At 49.2% G+C, this 14,489-nt stretch overlaps 2 protein-coding genes across 3 annotated transcripts in view; one reads left to right on the forward strand and one right to left on the reverse strand.

Moving 5' to 3' along the window:
- The window catches only part of ACBD6 (acyl-CoA binding domain containing 6), a 70,065-nt gene extending 63,130 nt beyond the window's left edge, over positions 1-6,935 (reverse strand). For both annotated transcript variants that reach the window (XM_042819323.1, XM_042819324.1), the window contains exons 1-3: positions 6,756-6,935; positions 2,791-2,855; positions 1,709-1,805 (exon numbers count right to left, since the gene is read on the reverse strand). In XM_042819323.1, coding sequence (XP_042675257.1) covers positions 1,709-1,805; positions 2,791-2,855; positions 6,756-6,935 — 342 coding nt within the window. The remainder of the gene's footprint in view (positions 1-1,708; positions 1,806-2,790; positions 2,856-6,755) is intronic.
- Positions 6,936-8,529: 1,594 nt separating this feature from the next.
- The window catches only part of XPR1 (xenotropic and polytropic retrovirus receptor 1), a 77,224-nt gene continuing 71,264 nt past the window's right edge, over positions 8,530-14,489 (forward strand). Inside the window, exons 1-2 of the mRNA XM_042819110.1 lie at positions 8,530-8,657; positions 11,890-11,941. Coding sequence (XP_042675044.1) covers positions 8,589-8,657; positions 11,890-11,941 — 121 coding nt within the window. The 5' untranslated portion in view covers positions 8,530-8,588. The remainder of the gene's footprint in view (positions 8,658-11,889; positions 11,942-14,489) is intronic.

Here is a 14,489-nt window from a genome sequence, read left to right on the forward strand (position 1 = left end):
AAGAAAGTACTGTTGCCTGTACTTGAATGCTGATTCTGAAATCGCATTCTCTGATCTTCTAACTTCCTCTGTTAGCTCTTACTGCAGCCAAGCAGACTACTTCCATGGAAAGCTCTCAGACCTCTTAACAGGTTTCTAGCTCAGTCACAGGTGAGGGGTAAGGAAAACAGAATAAGGACTACAGTGGTGAAGGCACAGTGGCACGCGCTGGAGCTGTATGAATAAGAAAACCAGTGGTGTCAGGAAGCCAAGAAATACACACCTGATTATGAGAGCAAGAGGCTTATGTACTGAAATGCTGCAACAACAAGCATTTGAAGAGAGAAAAAAAATGCTTCTTAAAACTATCAGGAAGCCTTAGCCCTGCCATTAGCAGAGAAGCTTCTGCTCAAGCCCTAGCACTGCTCTTTTCTCCTGCAAACTTCCTGCATCAACTACTTAAAACCACAGGAGGATGGAGCCACACACCAGTGAGCAAATTCCTGTGCAATAGCACTACTCTGCACTGCATGGATTCTGCTGAGTCCTGTGCATAGGGGTGTGTGAAAGAAGAGCTCTCACCTCCATTCATTCCCCTCTTGAAGGGAGGAGCATCACTGCAGACAGCCCCTTGTTTGCTGGATGAGTTCTTAAAAAGGATTTGAAGACCACCAGGTTATTCCAGTTCTCCTAGCAGAGAGCTTTGTAACCCAAAGGGATACCTATGAAAAAGAGTAGCCCTCTGAAGCAAGGAGGGGAAGCATACCCAAAGCAGAAATTGTCACAGCACTCTTAATGAACCCCAGCTCTGCCTGGTTGTCTCTAAATTACCTCTCTGCTGCAAAAGCAGGATCAAATCCATGGAACAAGAACTGGCAAAGAAGCAGCAATCACTCTTATGAGTCCAGAACAGCACCAGAATATAAGAGGGAATCAAGACCTTGATTCATAGGCTGGTGCTCACACAAGATCCTGCTTCCAGAGTGCAGGACAAAAAAAGAATCAATTTCCTACCGTGAAAAGAAATTACCATGCTGTCAGCATTTTGCTATTAGTGAAACATCTTCCTTCTATCTCCAGTTAAAAGCAATATTTTTCTAAAGAGCAATCCTCTTAAAAAAAAAAAAAATTGTATAGAAATCAGTCTATAAACAGGAAGATATCCTTAAATGCTCAATCAAGTAATAAACCTAGCAGATGAAAGGCAGACTAATTAAAATAACAGTACAATCTCCCTTTAACAAACGCATACAGGACTCAAAAATATGCTTGTTGGAGTACCTAATCATAATCAGATTTGGTAATTTGCTGTATCAAAACAAAAAGGAAACATTTTCAGAATTGATCATTCAGTTCATGTTACTTTTATGGAGATTACTTTCTATTGATCAACATTTAAATAGTAGTTGAAAAGAGAAAGATGAGAAAAGGGTAAGAAGTATCTTTACATGCTAAATACAGCATGAACCGATAAAAGCAGAATAAATTAGATCACTATAGCCAAATCAACCCTGCACATGTGCTCACTGTAATGAAGGTAATTACAAATGGAAAAAGATGGCTCTTCATGCTTCGGCCTTAACAAAAGGGGAGTTCTAAAATGAAGTTAGAGCTTAATCTGCTCAGAATGAAGTTTCCTATGCAGCAATTAAGTTCTGCATGAAGCTGAACCACTGTTGGCTTCTGAAGGGCACAAATGCTGGTTTGTTTTCTGAACAGCACTTCCTACCTGTGGATTCCAGTTGGGGTCCAGTTTTTTCACTGTATCAACGTACTCCTGCATAGCCTGATGAGGACTGGTGTCTCCCAGGGCTTTCCAAGCTTCCCTAGGGCAGAGAGCAATGTATCAGTGAGCCTCCCTCAGACAGCACAGCGTGTTCTTATGGTGTCATCAGTGAACAAACTAAGCAGATCCATCTACATGTTTTCAAGGGTTGTAAAGCCACCTCCCATTCAGTTTGAAGTGGTCAACTTCTCAGTGAAGCCATGAACAGCTAGTGCAGGTGCAGCACTTTGCTGGGAAAGCATCTTTCAGGGGGTCTAGATCTAGGTTGGAACATGTTTTGTGTTCTAACATAGATTCAGCTATCTTGGCTGTTTCTACAATGTTCACCCTGGAGAAAAGAAGGCTGCAGGGTAACCTCACTGCAGCCTTTCAGTACTTAAAGGGAGCCTACAAACAAGAGGGGAGTCAACACGTTGAAAGGGTAGATAACAGCAGGACAAGGGGAAATGGTTTGAAGTTGAGGGAGAGGAGATTTAGGTTGGATGTCAGAGGGAAGTTGTTTGCTGTGAGAGTGGTGAGGTGCTGGAACAGCTGCCCAGAGAGGCTGTGGATGCCCCGTCCATCCCTGGAGGTGTTCAAGGCCAGGTTGGATGGGGCCCTGGGCAGCCTGGGCTGGTATGAAATGTGGAGGTTGGTGGCCCTGCATGTGGCAGGGGATTTGTGATCCTTGAGGTCCCTTCCAACCCTGGTCATTCTGTGATTCTCATGGTATGCAGGCCAATTCTGGATGCAGAAAGTAAAGACAGGCTGTGTTTTCACGACCACATGAGGCAGAGTTAGCTGTAAGCTGTTCAGGTTGAAAATTCTGACTTGACCATGTCTGCTGCATTGCAGGCCTGCAATACCAGTAAGACCAGTATCCCTCTTCTTGCTCAGGAAAAGCTATGTTTTTGTGAAGACACTCCTATATTAAGCAAAAGCCATTCAGTGGCAGGCTCTTACATTTGACATTCTCAAAGTGAAGTCTGTAGCACAACACAGAGCAGAACCAGAAGTCTCTAGGAGTTACGATGATTTCCTCTTACCATTTCTGCTTCCCCTCAAAATCAAAGAAACTTGGCTTTGGAGTGTTACAGGTTCCAAATTTCACCTAAAAAAATAAAAATTCTTTATGTTAGAACAAATCAAATGGAACTCCTGAATGGTCTGAGAGGCAGCCATCCAGCTGCATGGGAAGCACCAGCTGCCAGTGAGCTGAGGCCCGAGCAGAAGTGCCTGAGATGAAGCAGTGTGATGGAAGGAAGCCATCTGTGGCAGTACCAAGGCAGGGTTAGCAGACAGGCATTGCTGCAGGACACAGTGTGGTCTTGTACACAGCTTTTGTGGCTCAACTCTTGTTTAAAAACACCAGAACAGACATGGCACCCAAACTAATGCAGATGGACAAGAAATCTTTTATTCAGTGTGAAATGGACTTGGTGCCAGCAGGACTTCTGTGGCCAGCTTTCCATAGAAAGGCACCCCAACATGACAAGCACAAAGCCATTTCTGTCAGCACGGGGTGCAGCTCAATGATCTTTGAGGTCCCTTCCCAGCAAAGCCATCCTGTGATGCTCTGGTCTGGAGGAGGGCAGGGGCTGCTGGCAGAGCAATCTGTGAGCCAAGCAAAACCCAACTGCCTTCACCCTTCTTGTTTAGAAATGAAATATGCCCCAGTGCTCAGGCAGGTGAAGTGCTTAAATCAACCTCACCTTAGCAGGGTGGGGATTTTCTGCTGAGGAGAGAATCATTAATCAGGCTTTAAAGAGAGCGTGCCTACACTGAGAGATATTTATTAGTTACACTATGTTTTCATTTAAAGTGTGAGAGACTGTGACTGAAATTAATTTTCCGTGCATCTGACTGCCTGTGAGCGAGCAGTCCATCCAGATTAGGATCCCAGCTGGCCTGTAAAACAGTGCACTGCATTCCATGGAGGAAGAAGGGAAAGGACAAGCAGCAGTTAAGCCCTGTAAATCAATCACCATTCATTTGTACTGTCAGTGTTTTCTCCTGTGCTCAGATATGGTCTGGACCATTTGTTTTATACAACAAAACACGGAAATAAAATGCAAGCTCATCATGTGAGCAGAAAGTGCCTGCCTGGCAGTTCTTTGATTTGGTGTGCAAGCAGGCCAAGTCAGACAAAAAAAAAATCCCATCTTTTTTAATTGTTTGCTGCCATCATCAAAACAAGAGGGCAGTTTCTTCTCTCTAGATTTGGCATTCAAAGGCTATTCCAGCCCTGGAAAGATTGTTAATAGCATCAATAGTAATACAAATCAGGGAACAGTAGTTAAATTTCATCCATCAAAGGAGTAAAAAATAATAATAAAAAAAAAAATGCTCCTGTGCCCTGCTTGCTATTTTGAGATATATTAAAAAGGGTTGCAGTGGTTTTGCTGGAGAGAAGAAAATAACACTCTTGGCTTCCCTCGCTTTGCTGCAGGACTCCATAATGCGTCAAAAACCAAATGGGAATTCAGCATTGGAGGAGCCCGGATGCTGAGGATGGTGATTTTTACCTAAACATCAACATAAAAACTGGAAAAAAAAAAAAAGCGTGGTGTAGGACTCAGTCCTGTTGCTTTCAGAGGAAAGCTTCAAAAGCTGCTTTTTCTCCCCAGCTAGCAGAAAGATAAGAGCCTGTGTTAGTATTTGAGGGCAGAGTTCCTCATTCTGGATCCAGAAAATAATTACTGATGGTCTCCAGGGGCTGACTGGTCACTTGGTGCTTAGCTCTCCTCATTTACAGTTCATCAGCTGCATGAAAAGCAGTGTGCAGCCAGAATGTATTAAGTGCTTTCCTAGCATTGCTTCTCTGTGCAGCTGACGGCAGGCTCTGCTCCTAAACCACTGCGAAGCAGCTCTGAATGGGAACTGCCTGCATTTGTGGCCAGCGTGGCAATTCAGAAGCTCTGGGAGAAGCCTTCACCTGATGGCTGGAGGTGACAGCACTCAGAAGAGTGCCTGCATAGACAGATGCTCAGAGCTGTGCTCTGTTAAACCGGTTGTCAACGGGTCATAAGGCAATCTAAGGAAATATCACACAAGGATGCTAACCTGCGGACTGAGGGCAGCAGCTCCCTGCTTTGCTCACAGTCATGCTGCTAACTCTGGCTCAGTTCCATCCTCACCTTGCCACTACAGACTCAAGGCATGGATTGCACAAGTGATTTGCCCAGAGCCTTGTGGAAAGCAGGAGGAGAAGCAGCGCTCCAGCCCAGAGCCCTGCCATCCACTCTGATCTTCTTCCTGCACTGAGGCAGAGCCATAAACTCAGCACCATCAGCTGAAAAGCTCACTGGAGATGACAACTAAGCAATTCCCTCATTTTCGAGTCTCTGACACATAAACAAAATCAGAGAGAAAAGTAATAAAATCCTGAAATGGCCTCCAATAAAAGGTAATAAAATTCCAGGAAAACAGTTATATACCCAAACAGTTTGAAATAAATAATATACAGTATCTTAAGAGAGAGCTCAGCTGTTACTGTCACCCCTTTTATGATGGTGCTGTGTCTTAAATCAAAGCCCTCAGTGACACAAAATACTAAACTGAGGAAAGACAAGGATGCCAAATCAAGGGCAGCGGACAGATCTGAGTCAGCACCTTTTGTGTGCTAGCAATACTGCTGTCCACTGGAGTAATATATTAGCAGCCCATTATGCATACTGATACGGCTGCTCTAATTAAATAGAGAAAACTTGCACTAAGCACCATCGTTTTGATTTAAAGCACAAAATGCTGCAGAACTCCAAGCAAGCAGAGCCTATCCCTGAGGTAACTGTGCTAGCAAACTCCTCCTCTTCCCTGCCAGCACTGCCTGCTCCAGCACTGTGTTACAGACTTCCTGGACAAAGGCATGGAGACCCAAAGCAGGGGGCACACAGACACTGTTTGTGCATTCTGGGATAAGAGGAGATGGAAGATCTCTGGTTCCTCACCTGGAGGGGACTGGAGACCTGTGCTGACTGCAGTAGTTGCTGCCTTTTCTTAACTGGTATTACAACTTGTGAAACAGCTTCTGATTTTAGTAACTATAGCTCTTATAAAGCACTAGGAAACCCCTCTGGAGTCCGCTGACAGCCACTGGCTGAGGGCTAAGTAATGCCTCCCATCTGCCATCGAGGACAGCTACAAAGCACTTGTAGGCGGTGAGAAATAAGAGGTTATTTGAAACGAATCTGAGAATCCAGGTAAGCTGTAGCAGAGACAACCCTATTTCTTTTCATCTCCTTCTATGCAAGGCCTTAGTTCCTAGAAGTTCTCCTGGCACTTTCCCCACCCTTTCCTTTCTCTTACAAAGAATAAAGAGCCAGAGACCTGCTGAAGCACCAGAAGATCTGAAGACAAAGCTCCCACGTGATCAGCCTGGTCTGAGACAATTAATGGCCCACAAACTACAGCTAAGGAGCCACCAGCTCAGGGGATAATTCAATACTGCATCAAAAAGATGGAAATGCTTTTGAGTAGCAGCAGGCCAGGCCAGGGTATTCCACATGGAAGAAAAATGTAACTTGGATTGTCTGCAGAATCATAGAATGGTTTGGGTTGGAAGAAACCTCAAAGCTCATCAAACCCCAAACTCTGCCGTGGGCAGGGCTGCCAGCCACTGGATCAAGCTGCCCAGAGCCCCATCCAATAGCCTCGGGCACCTCCTGCTGAGCAAAACAGACAGAGTCCAGTTCCACAGTCGCTTTTCAAGTCAATGCAAACTGAGGAGCCGGCAGTGCCGCCCAGAGCAGTGTGTGCCCCGTCCCTCAGGTGCCCCATGCCGTGGATGGGCCCTGGGCAGCCCGAACTGCTGGGGGGCAGCCAACCCACGGCAGGAACCAGCTGGGGGAGCTTGGGGGTCCCTGCGGGCTGGGAATGCTCCACAAGTGACCCAAGCACGTGGCAGAAACAAACCGGCTCAGCCTCCCGGCCCTTCCCCCTTTTCCTCCCATCCCCTCCCCCCCGTAGGCGCCAGGCCTCTCCCTCGGCCCAGTCGCAAGGCCTCGCGCCTCACCTGCTTGTAGCGAGCGTACAGGTACAGCAACTGTTCCTTGCTGGCGCTGGGCAGCAGGGCGGGCAGCCGTTCGGCCGCCTGCTCGAACAAGGTGGACAGCTGTCGATCGGACGGATCCGGCCCCGCCGAGCCCGAGCTCCCCTCGCCGCCGCTCCCAGCCGCCAGCGGGGGCGACGCCATGGCGCCGGTCCGCGCGCACAGCCGTCCCCCTGCGCGCCTCGGTACGGTTCCGCGCCGCCCGGCGGGAAACGCGCGCTGCGCCCGAGAGTTCCGGGGTACGCGCGGTCCTACTCTCATCCGGTAGGGAATGGCCGCTGGGAGGCAGTGGCGGGCCGGCTGTGGGCCCAGGCTGCGCAGCCTCCTAGGGGTTGCTCCCTCCCGTCCTATCGCTGTTACCTGGGAGCAGAGGCTGACCCATCTCAGCACAGCCTCCTTTTAGGAGCTGTAGAGCAGCGAGGTCTCCCCTGAGCTCCTCCACACTGCCCCATGCTATCCCCTCAGCCACTCCCCATCACACCGTGCCCCACACCCCACACACGTCCGTGCCTTTCTTCAAACACACTCCAGAAGCTCGGTATCTGGTAGTTGATGTCAGTGTTCTCGAACTGTGCAACCCAAATGGGGATCTGAAGGAGAGCGAGCACATCCCTCATTTAGTTCGTTTTTTTTTTTCAAGATATCAACAGAAGATCAAGAGACCTCACAGCAAGAGCCAGCAGGCCTGGAGCCAGCCCCAAGCCCCTCTGCTGTGTGCTGACCCCAGCCACGAGGGGGTGGATAAGAGCTCAGCAGCTGCTGCTCAGGGTTTTCCCTATGAAAGGCTTTTTTCTTGCACTTTTCCTCTGAAGGCTCCTCCCCAGCAATCCCCCAGCATAATTTATATATATATTTTAAAGAAAAACGTGCTATTTATAAATGATTCTATACACTCCCAAGAAAGCAAGTGCCAGACTGTGCTGGCGGGAAGCCTACTGCAGACTTCTTGCTGCTCCAGTTAAGGAAGCAGATAATGCCCATTCTCGTGCCTTCTCCCAGCACCCAGCTGCAATAACAGCGAGGTGTTCCAAGCACGCTGCTGGGCACTATGTCAGGAGACTCTGTGGGGCAAATGGTTCGAGTGCACAGACCTAATGCTTGCAGTCCTGCAGCCCTTTTGTCCTGCACATTGCAGTTGGGGTGGACTGACACGTCATGGGCTGGGCTGGACTCACCGAATGTAATGTGCTAAGGACACGGCTGGGGTCAGGAAACACACCGGGAGGGAGGAACAAGACACCAGGACGTGAGGTTTTCAGTAAAATGCAGGTTATTAGAGAAGCAAGGCAGGTCATTTCTGGGCTCCTAACGACCTCACTGCTCTGCCGAGCCCAGCAGCGACAACGCAGCACCGTGCGGCGATGCTCACCACGCCCGAAGAGCTGCGGGACACACGCAGCCACCCCCCATTGGGGCCACGCCCCTATCTTTAAGCCACGGCCGCCTGAGACCACGCCCTGTCTTTAGGCCACGCCCCCGTTCCCGAGACCACGCCCCTCGGCGGCGGTGGGCGGTGGCGAATGTTGCCGTGGCGACGCGGCGCTGCCGGCGGCCGGTTGGCTGGCGGGCGGCTGACGGCGGGAGGCGGCGGCGGGCCGGGGAAGATGGCGGCGGCCGAAGAGGCGGCGGCGGCGGCGGCTGCGGGGCGGCGCTGAGGAGGCCCCGAGGCGGGCCGAGGATCGGCGGGGCCGGGCGGGCGGGGGCCCATGTGCGGCGGCGGAGGCCCCCCCCCCGCCCCGCAGTACCGGCGGCGGCCCGTTGGCAGGCAGGCGCCGCTAGGAGCGGCTCGGCGGCAGGATGAAGTTCGCCGAGCACCTCGCGGCGCACATCACCCCCGAATGGCGGAAGCAGTACATCCAGTACGAGGTGAGCCCGGCGACCTTCCCGGGGCTGGCGGCGGAGCCGTGCCCGGCGCGGCGGAGCGGAGCGCAGCGCTGTCCTGCAGCTGCGGGCTGAGCCGCCGAGCCCGGGCTCCGCTCGGCGCTCGGAGGCAGGCTTCCGTCCCCGGGCCGCGGCTTTTGCGGTGCGCGCAGCTCGCATTGGTCTCCTGAAGTCTGAACCGCGGCACCGTTACTGTGTCCGTCTCGCTTTCTCCCCCTGGCTCCTGAATAAAGGCGGGTTGGAGTACAAACTGTCTCGGAGTCCTTTCTGAGCGGTACAAAATAAGCCCTCCCAGCCCTGCTTTTCGCTCCTAAGTTGTCAAACTCTTTGTTGCTCTGCCCTGCTGCCCGCGCGTATCGCAGCACTCTTTATTCGGGACCCGGCGGTGGTGTGGGTGCAGACAGAGGCGTGCAGCTCTCCTTTGTGCCGACGAACACCGCCTCGTTGCTCAGCCGAGGGGAAGGCACAGCACCGCTTTCAGTACTCGCATGCGGTTTTTCTTGCACCGTGCGTGGCTGCGGTCGTATCGTTGCCGTGTCTTTTCATTTTGACAGTTCAGATCTTCTTAATGAAGGCGGGAATACTGCACCTAACCCACACACTCGCGTGGGTCTTGTGGGCGAGCTGGGAGAAGATGAGCCCCGTTGCCAGGGATTACCACGACCAAGGCTGGGAGATGGGACAGGCATTGCCTCCAGCTCATTCTGTGTCACAGAGCTCTGTGCAGCCCTCATTTCCCATCCCGATGCGTGTGGTTATTTCCTTGGCACAGCACCTGCTGACCCCGGGTTGCAATGTGGCTGAGCCCAGGGAAGCTGAGCCCCCGCCGGTGAGCGGCCCTGCCCTGCTGTAGTGGCAGCAGGATGAGGGTGTGATCTGGTGACGTCAGGGAGAAGAATGAGACGTTGTGTTTTGAGGACTTAAAAACGACATTTTGCTGTTGGGTGGTCTTTCGTCATTTACAGCCTGCAAAGTTATTGTCAGTAACGTGGCCTTCCCCTCCAGCAGTTACCTGTGCTGTGATCGTTGAGGGCGGGTGCGTGGCCTGGGGAAGAGCTTGGGCAGGGAAAAGCCTGTTGGCTTTCATTAAATGGGGAAAAAGATGTACTTCAATACCTATAGCTTAGATTATCTTTCAGCAAGAGCGCAGCAGTGGCCATTGCTGTCTGTGTGCTTATTAAGAGCAAGCAATGGGCATGTGAAAAGGCAGACCGATGATGTATGCTGTTCTGTTTCATTCAGCTTTTGGCGAAGATGTTGGCCGTGTCCGAGTGAATGCAAGCACTGAGTTTTACAAACCCCTGATTGCCTCAGTCTGCCTCTAGAATGGGAAATCAGAAGGAAAAGATTGCACAAATGGTAGAACGGCTCGAGTTGGAAGGAATGGAACGGCACAAAGCGTGACGTTCCATGCTATGTTCAAACTGCTGGCAGGTCTGGGAGCCCAGCTTGCCATCACTCCTTGTGCTGTGAACTGCCCCTTTGCTTCCCATGGAGCAAAAATAAAATAGGAGAGCAAACAAAATCCTGTCTTTCCGTGTCAGCCAACAGCATTCTCTTTTTCAAGCAGACAAAACTGGACAAATTAAAGTGACTCACAGATGAATCTCAGAGGATGCTTTTTCCTACAAACATGCCTTTGTGACTGCAGTGAAGTTGTTGGCATGTTTGTCCACTAATTGCAATGTGGATTTGCTGTTGTGTGCATCTCTGAAGCTCCTGCAGAAGGAGGGGAGCGTGGCTCAGCCTGCTCTCATGTGCCAGTGTGATGGAGGCCTGGTTTTACACTTGGCAGATGGCAATTCTCTGCTGGTTTCTCTGTCCTGAATTTGTTTATCCGAGAGCAGAAAGCTCTTTATTGAACTCTTAAATTGGCACGCTGTCTTTTTTCTTTCATGTTTTCCCATCTATTTGACTTCCCTCCTCTCCAAAGGGGACCTTGGGTGCTGCCTGCTTCAGTCTTTGGACAGGGGCAGCACGTTGAGAAGTTCTAAAGCCTGTTTTCCCCCATGAAAAATGTACAGGTAGGTGCTGGTGATTGGCAGGATGAGAAAGGCGTTCTGCATTGGTGGCTTTTTCTTTTGACCACTTGATGCATGGCACAGGATCACGTGCTGCCAGCCAGTGAGTCATGGGAGGAAGGGGGCAGAGCAGCCATGGTCAGCCGGAATGTAGGAATGGGTTGTGTCACTGGGATGGGGATCATGCAGCAGTGGCTTAGCTGGGAAAACAATTCTGCAAGTGACCTTTGTTGAGACCTCTGGAACGAGAGCTTTGGGAGATGCCTGAGCTGCCTGTTTGCTGGCCGCCTGTGACACCTTGCGATAAACGGACGTGTCCTTTAGACCTTCTGTTTGCTTAGCAGTGCATTACAACAGCGCTGAGCTGCTCCTTGCTGAGCTTGTGGTTTTCCCTGTGAGGGCATCAGGGTGGTGGTTGTTCAGGCTGTGCTGACCCAGGGCAGGAAGGGGCAGAGCGTGGAGTGTGGGACTGTGGGATGTGGGGCTGTGGGATGTGTTGGGTGATGGGCAGCAGGCCTCGAGGACCCCAGTGACTCGTGTGCATTGGATATCTGTAGGTTCACAAGGCAGCAGATGAGCTCTAATTCTCACAGCAGGTGTGTGTGCAAAGCCTGCTCGTGTTCGTGCCCCTTTACTTCTAGTTCCCAAACTGGTTCAGGTTACTCCATCAGTCTCCAAACCCATCTCAGGTTGTTTGATGCTGTGTTACCCTTGAGATCCCTCCTTGGGAGAAGGCAATCACTCGTGTTTCCTAATCTGGTCCGTCACCCTGTCTTCAGCTTTTAGAATACGTGTGTGTTCCTGTACTACTGTGTAACAGTGATAGATCCCCGAGGCTTCTTTATCTCTGTTTGCCTTGACAAGCTCCTTTCTATGTCACGCCACAGGTTTTCTAACAAACCTCGAGCATCCTACCGACCTGGAAACCTTTTTCTGAAAGAATATGTTTTAAAATACGGTTGGAATAACAATAGCAGATTAGTAATATAACAAGCTTTAGATGAAGGGGTCAATAAATGAGAACATGGTTTCTTCTGCTAGCAGAAATATGTGTAATAGCATTACCAACACGTCCCGTAGCTTTGTTTGTCAGTCTGGAGGGATAAAAGGACTTTAATTGCTTTTGTTTTCAAACAAGCATATCAAAACGTAATTTTTATTTGATTCTGAGTGCATTCTTTGTTCTGCCCCTCCAGGCTTTGAAAGAGATGCTGTATGCAGCCGTGGACCAGGCCCCTTCTATAGAAGGTAAGCACGTGGTCACTGAGAATTGTGTTTTTCTTGGCATTGGATGCTGGATGTGCAGTAGTGTTATTTTTCTGTCCTCAGTCCTCCTAAATTGGTCAAGTCAATACACTGATGGGCGAACGCTCGGCCTCCCGCAGCCTGCGTGCTATTTGGGATTGTTGGAACTCTTTGTCCTCTGTCATCAGCACAGTAAATGGCTTTGTATAGCTTGGGACTTCAGCAGCTGGATTCCTCTCGCTTATAAGGACATTCACTGGTGGAAGTACTACTTCATCACTGGAGAATAGCCTCTTGTTTTCCCATGGCAGCCCTGGGAGATAGCTGTGCTGGAGAGTCACCGGTTGGTGAGCAGGGATGTGAGGGTCTCATCCTTTTGTCCTGGATGCTCCCTGAGTGCTGTGCCACCTCTTGGATGCTGATATGAGTATATTTTCTTGTTTTCATATGTTTATTGCCACTGCATTCTCTAGGTAGGTTGTTTTAGCACAGCATCTGCTTTTAAGCTCGCTGCATTTTGAGTAGTCTTATGTGTTGTGTGCAAAAGTTCTCAATAGAACCCTATATCTTTCTCCCTCCTTTAGTTTGAGGAACTGAATATTTTTGCCTTGATCGTTCTTTGGTCCCTTTCTGTGGATTTCAAACTCTGTGCTTCTAGCAGTTTGATTGCAGAGCAGTGTTAGTGTCACTGATCTCTCTGAGTGCAGCTCTTAGATTCTTCCTTGTGTGTGTGCAGAGCAGAACTGCTGCTTCTAGTGCAGTCTGTTGGCTGGTGTCAGTAATGCCAGCCATCATTAATGCTAGTTCATTAACAACTCACACCCTCTTCTCCAAACTGTGGGTCCTAGAAGTGCATTTCTATAGGTGAGTGGCCACACTCCTGGCATCACCTAAAATTGATGGGCTGCTTTTGGGTTTTGGGGAATGGAATCAAGCTTGGAAGCAAGATGCTGGCAAAAGAGGCAAGTCCTGATTTTTAGAGATGAAAAACTGCTTTAAAACCCCCACAGGCCTGGAGGATCTTTCTCCCAGACAACAGTTTTCTCTCCCAAGAAGCAGTTTTCTGTCTTAGAGGAACCACAGTGTTTTGTATAGGCTGCACAGATGATCTTTATTAACTTGTCTTTAGAGATAATTGGCCGGTTTTGTTGAGAAAATGTGTTTCCTTTGTCTTACCACCAGTGTGTGACTTAAGGTTTGTCTTAAAATGGATGGGGCTGCAGATCCTTTGCATTTTAGTTCCTCAGTGTTGTTTTGGGAAGGTGTAAGGAAGGCACTATGAGAAGCTGGACGGAAAGCTCCTGAGTGGTATTCTGCATTTTGGCTTCTTTTTTTTCCTATGCTCACTGTGATATAATGATGTTCTGTATGTGCTGTAATGTTTACGTGTAAACATACTTAGGACAGGAAGGGAAAGTGAAGAATAAAATGTTATAATATAATATTAATGTTGTTCTTTTGAATGTTAAAAGAATGTAAGCTTCTGTTTCTGCCTCCTTTGATGCTCATCAAAAAGGGAAGTAATGACTTAATGTTGTGCTAGCTACAAAAAGCATCTTCTTGTTATTTGGAGAGCAAATCTCTCCCTCTGTGTTGCAGAGAACAAAGCGATGCAAACTTTTTGGAACTGCTCAGATTTGTCACTGTTTTGCCTAAACTGCCTCTAAGAAGAGAGCAGCTGTGCTAATTCCTGCACTGTTTGTTGGTTCAGTGCTATGTGAGCGTGTGCTGGTTTCTTTTTTAATTGAAGTTTGTTTCCAGTGTGTTATTTCACTCCTGTTTTGTTTTTGGTTTTTTTTTTTTTTTTTTCAGTTTCCTCTGCTGTGAATCTGTTTTGCTCATTCCCAGCTCTCTAAAATGCCTGTGTGGCTTTGAACTTAGCACAGGAACACCAGGAGGGTGCTGTAAGCCCCATCTTCCCAGGGTGAGGCTGGTGTAAATCTCATTTTAGGCTGGTTTAACTAAAAGCCATGTGATGTAGGTGATGCCAGGCGCTGTAGCCGTGTTCAGCTGGGCTTTGATTTGCCTTACATGTAGACTGGAGCTAATCTTCAGCTAGTAGTTGGGCTGTGAAATAAAGGGAGGTCTGTCTCCGTTGGCTGTCTCTGGGCTCGTGTTAAGGAATCTCCTGCTTATGGTTGGCACGTGGGTAAACAAAGCTGGCTTCAAAATGACTCATAAGCTGTGCAAATGGTGCTGCTGCTGCTATTTTAGGGAGAAAAGTTTGCTGAGAGGATGATCTTGCATGTAAGTTGTGGGGTCACCTACCAGCACGTTTACCTGCTCTACTGGTGATCATAGAATCCTTAGGGCTGGAAGGGTCCTCCGAGGGCCATCCAGTGCAACTCCCCTGCAGTGAGCACTGCACTGACCAGATGTGCTGGCATCTCCCTGAGCTCCTCAGGGTTCACCTCTTTGCAGCCATAGCGGAGATGGAAGTCTGGCTGTGAATTATTCATCCTGATTATGCGCTCCAATGGACAGGGTCTACTCTGAATATTATTGCCTAGAATATTTGTCTTTCAGATATTGAAATTTAACCTCCCTTTAA

The sequence above is a fragment of the Centrocercus urophasianus genome, unplaced genomic scaffold, assembly GCF_019232065.1.
Source record: "Centrocercus urophasianus isolate 14NV4802_14NV808 unplaced genomic scaffold, USGS_Curo_1.0 seq_18, whole genome shotgun sequence".
Classification (NCBI taxonomy): domain Eukaryota; kingdom Metazoa; phylum Chordata; class Aves; order Galliformes; family Phasianidae; genus Centrocercus; species Centrocercus urophasianus.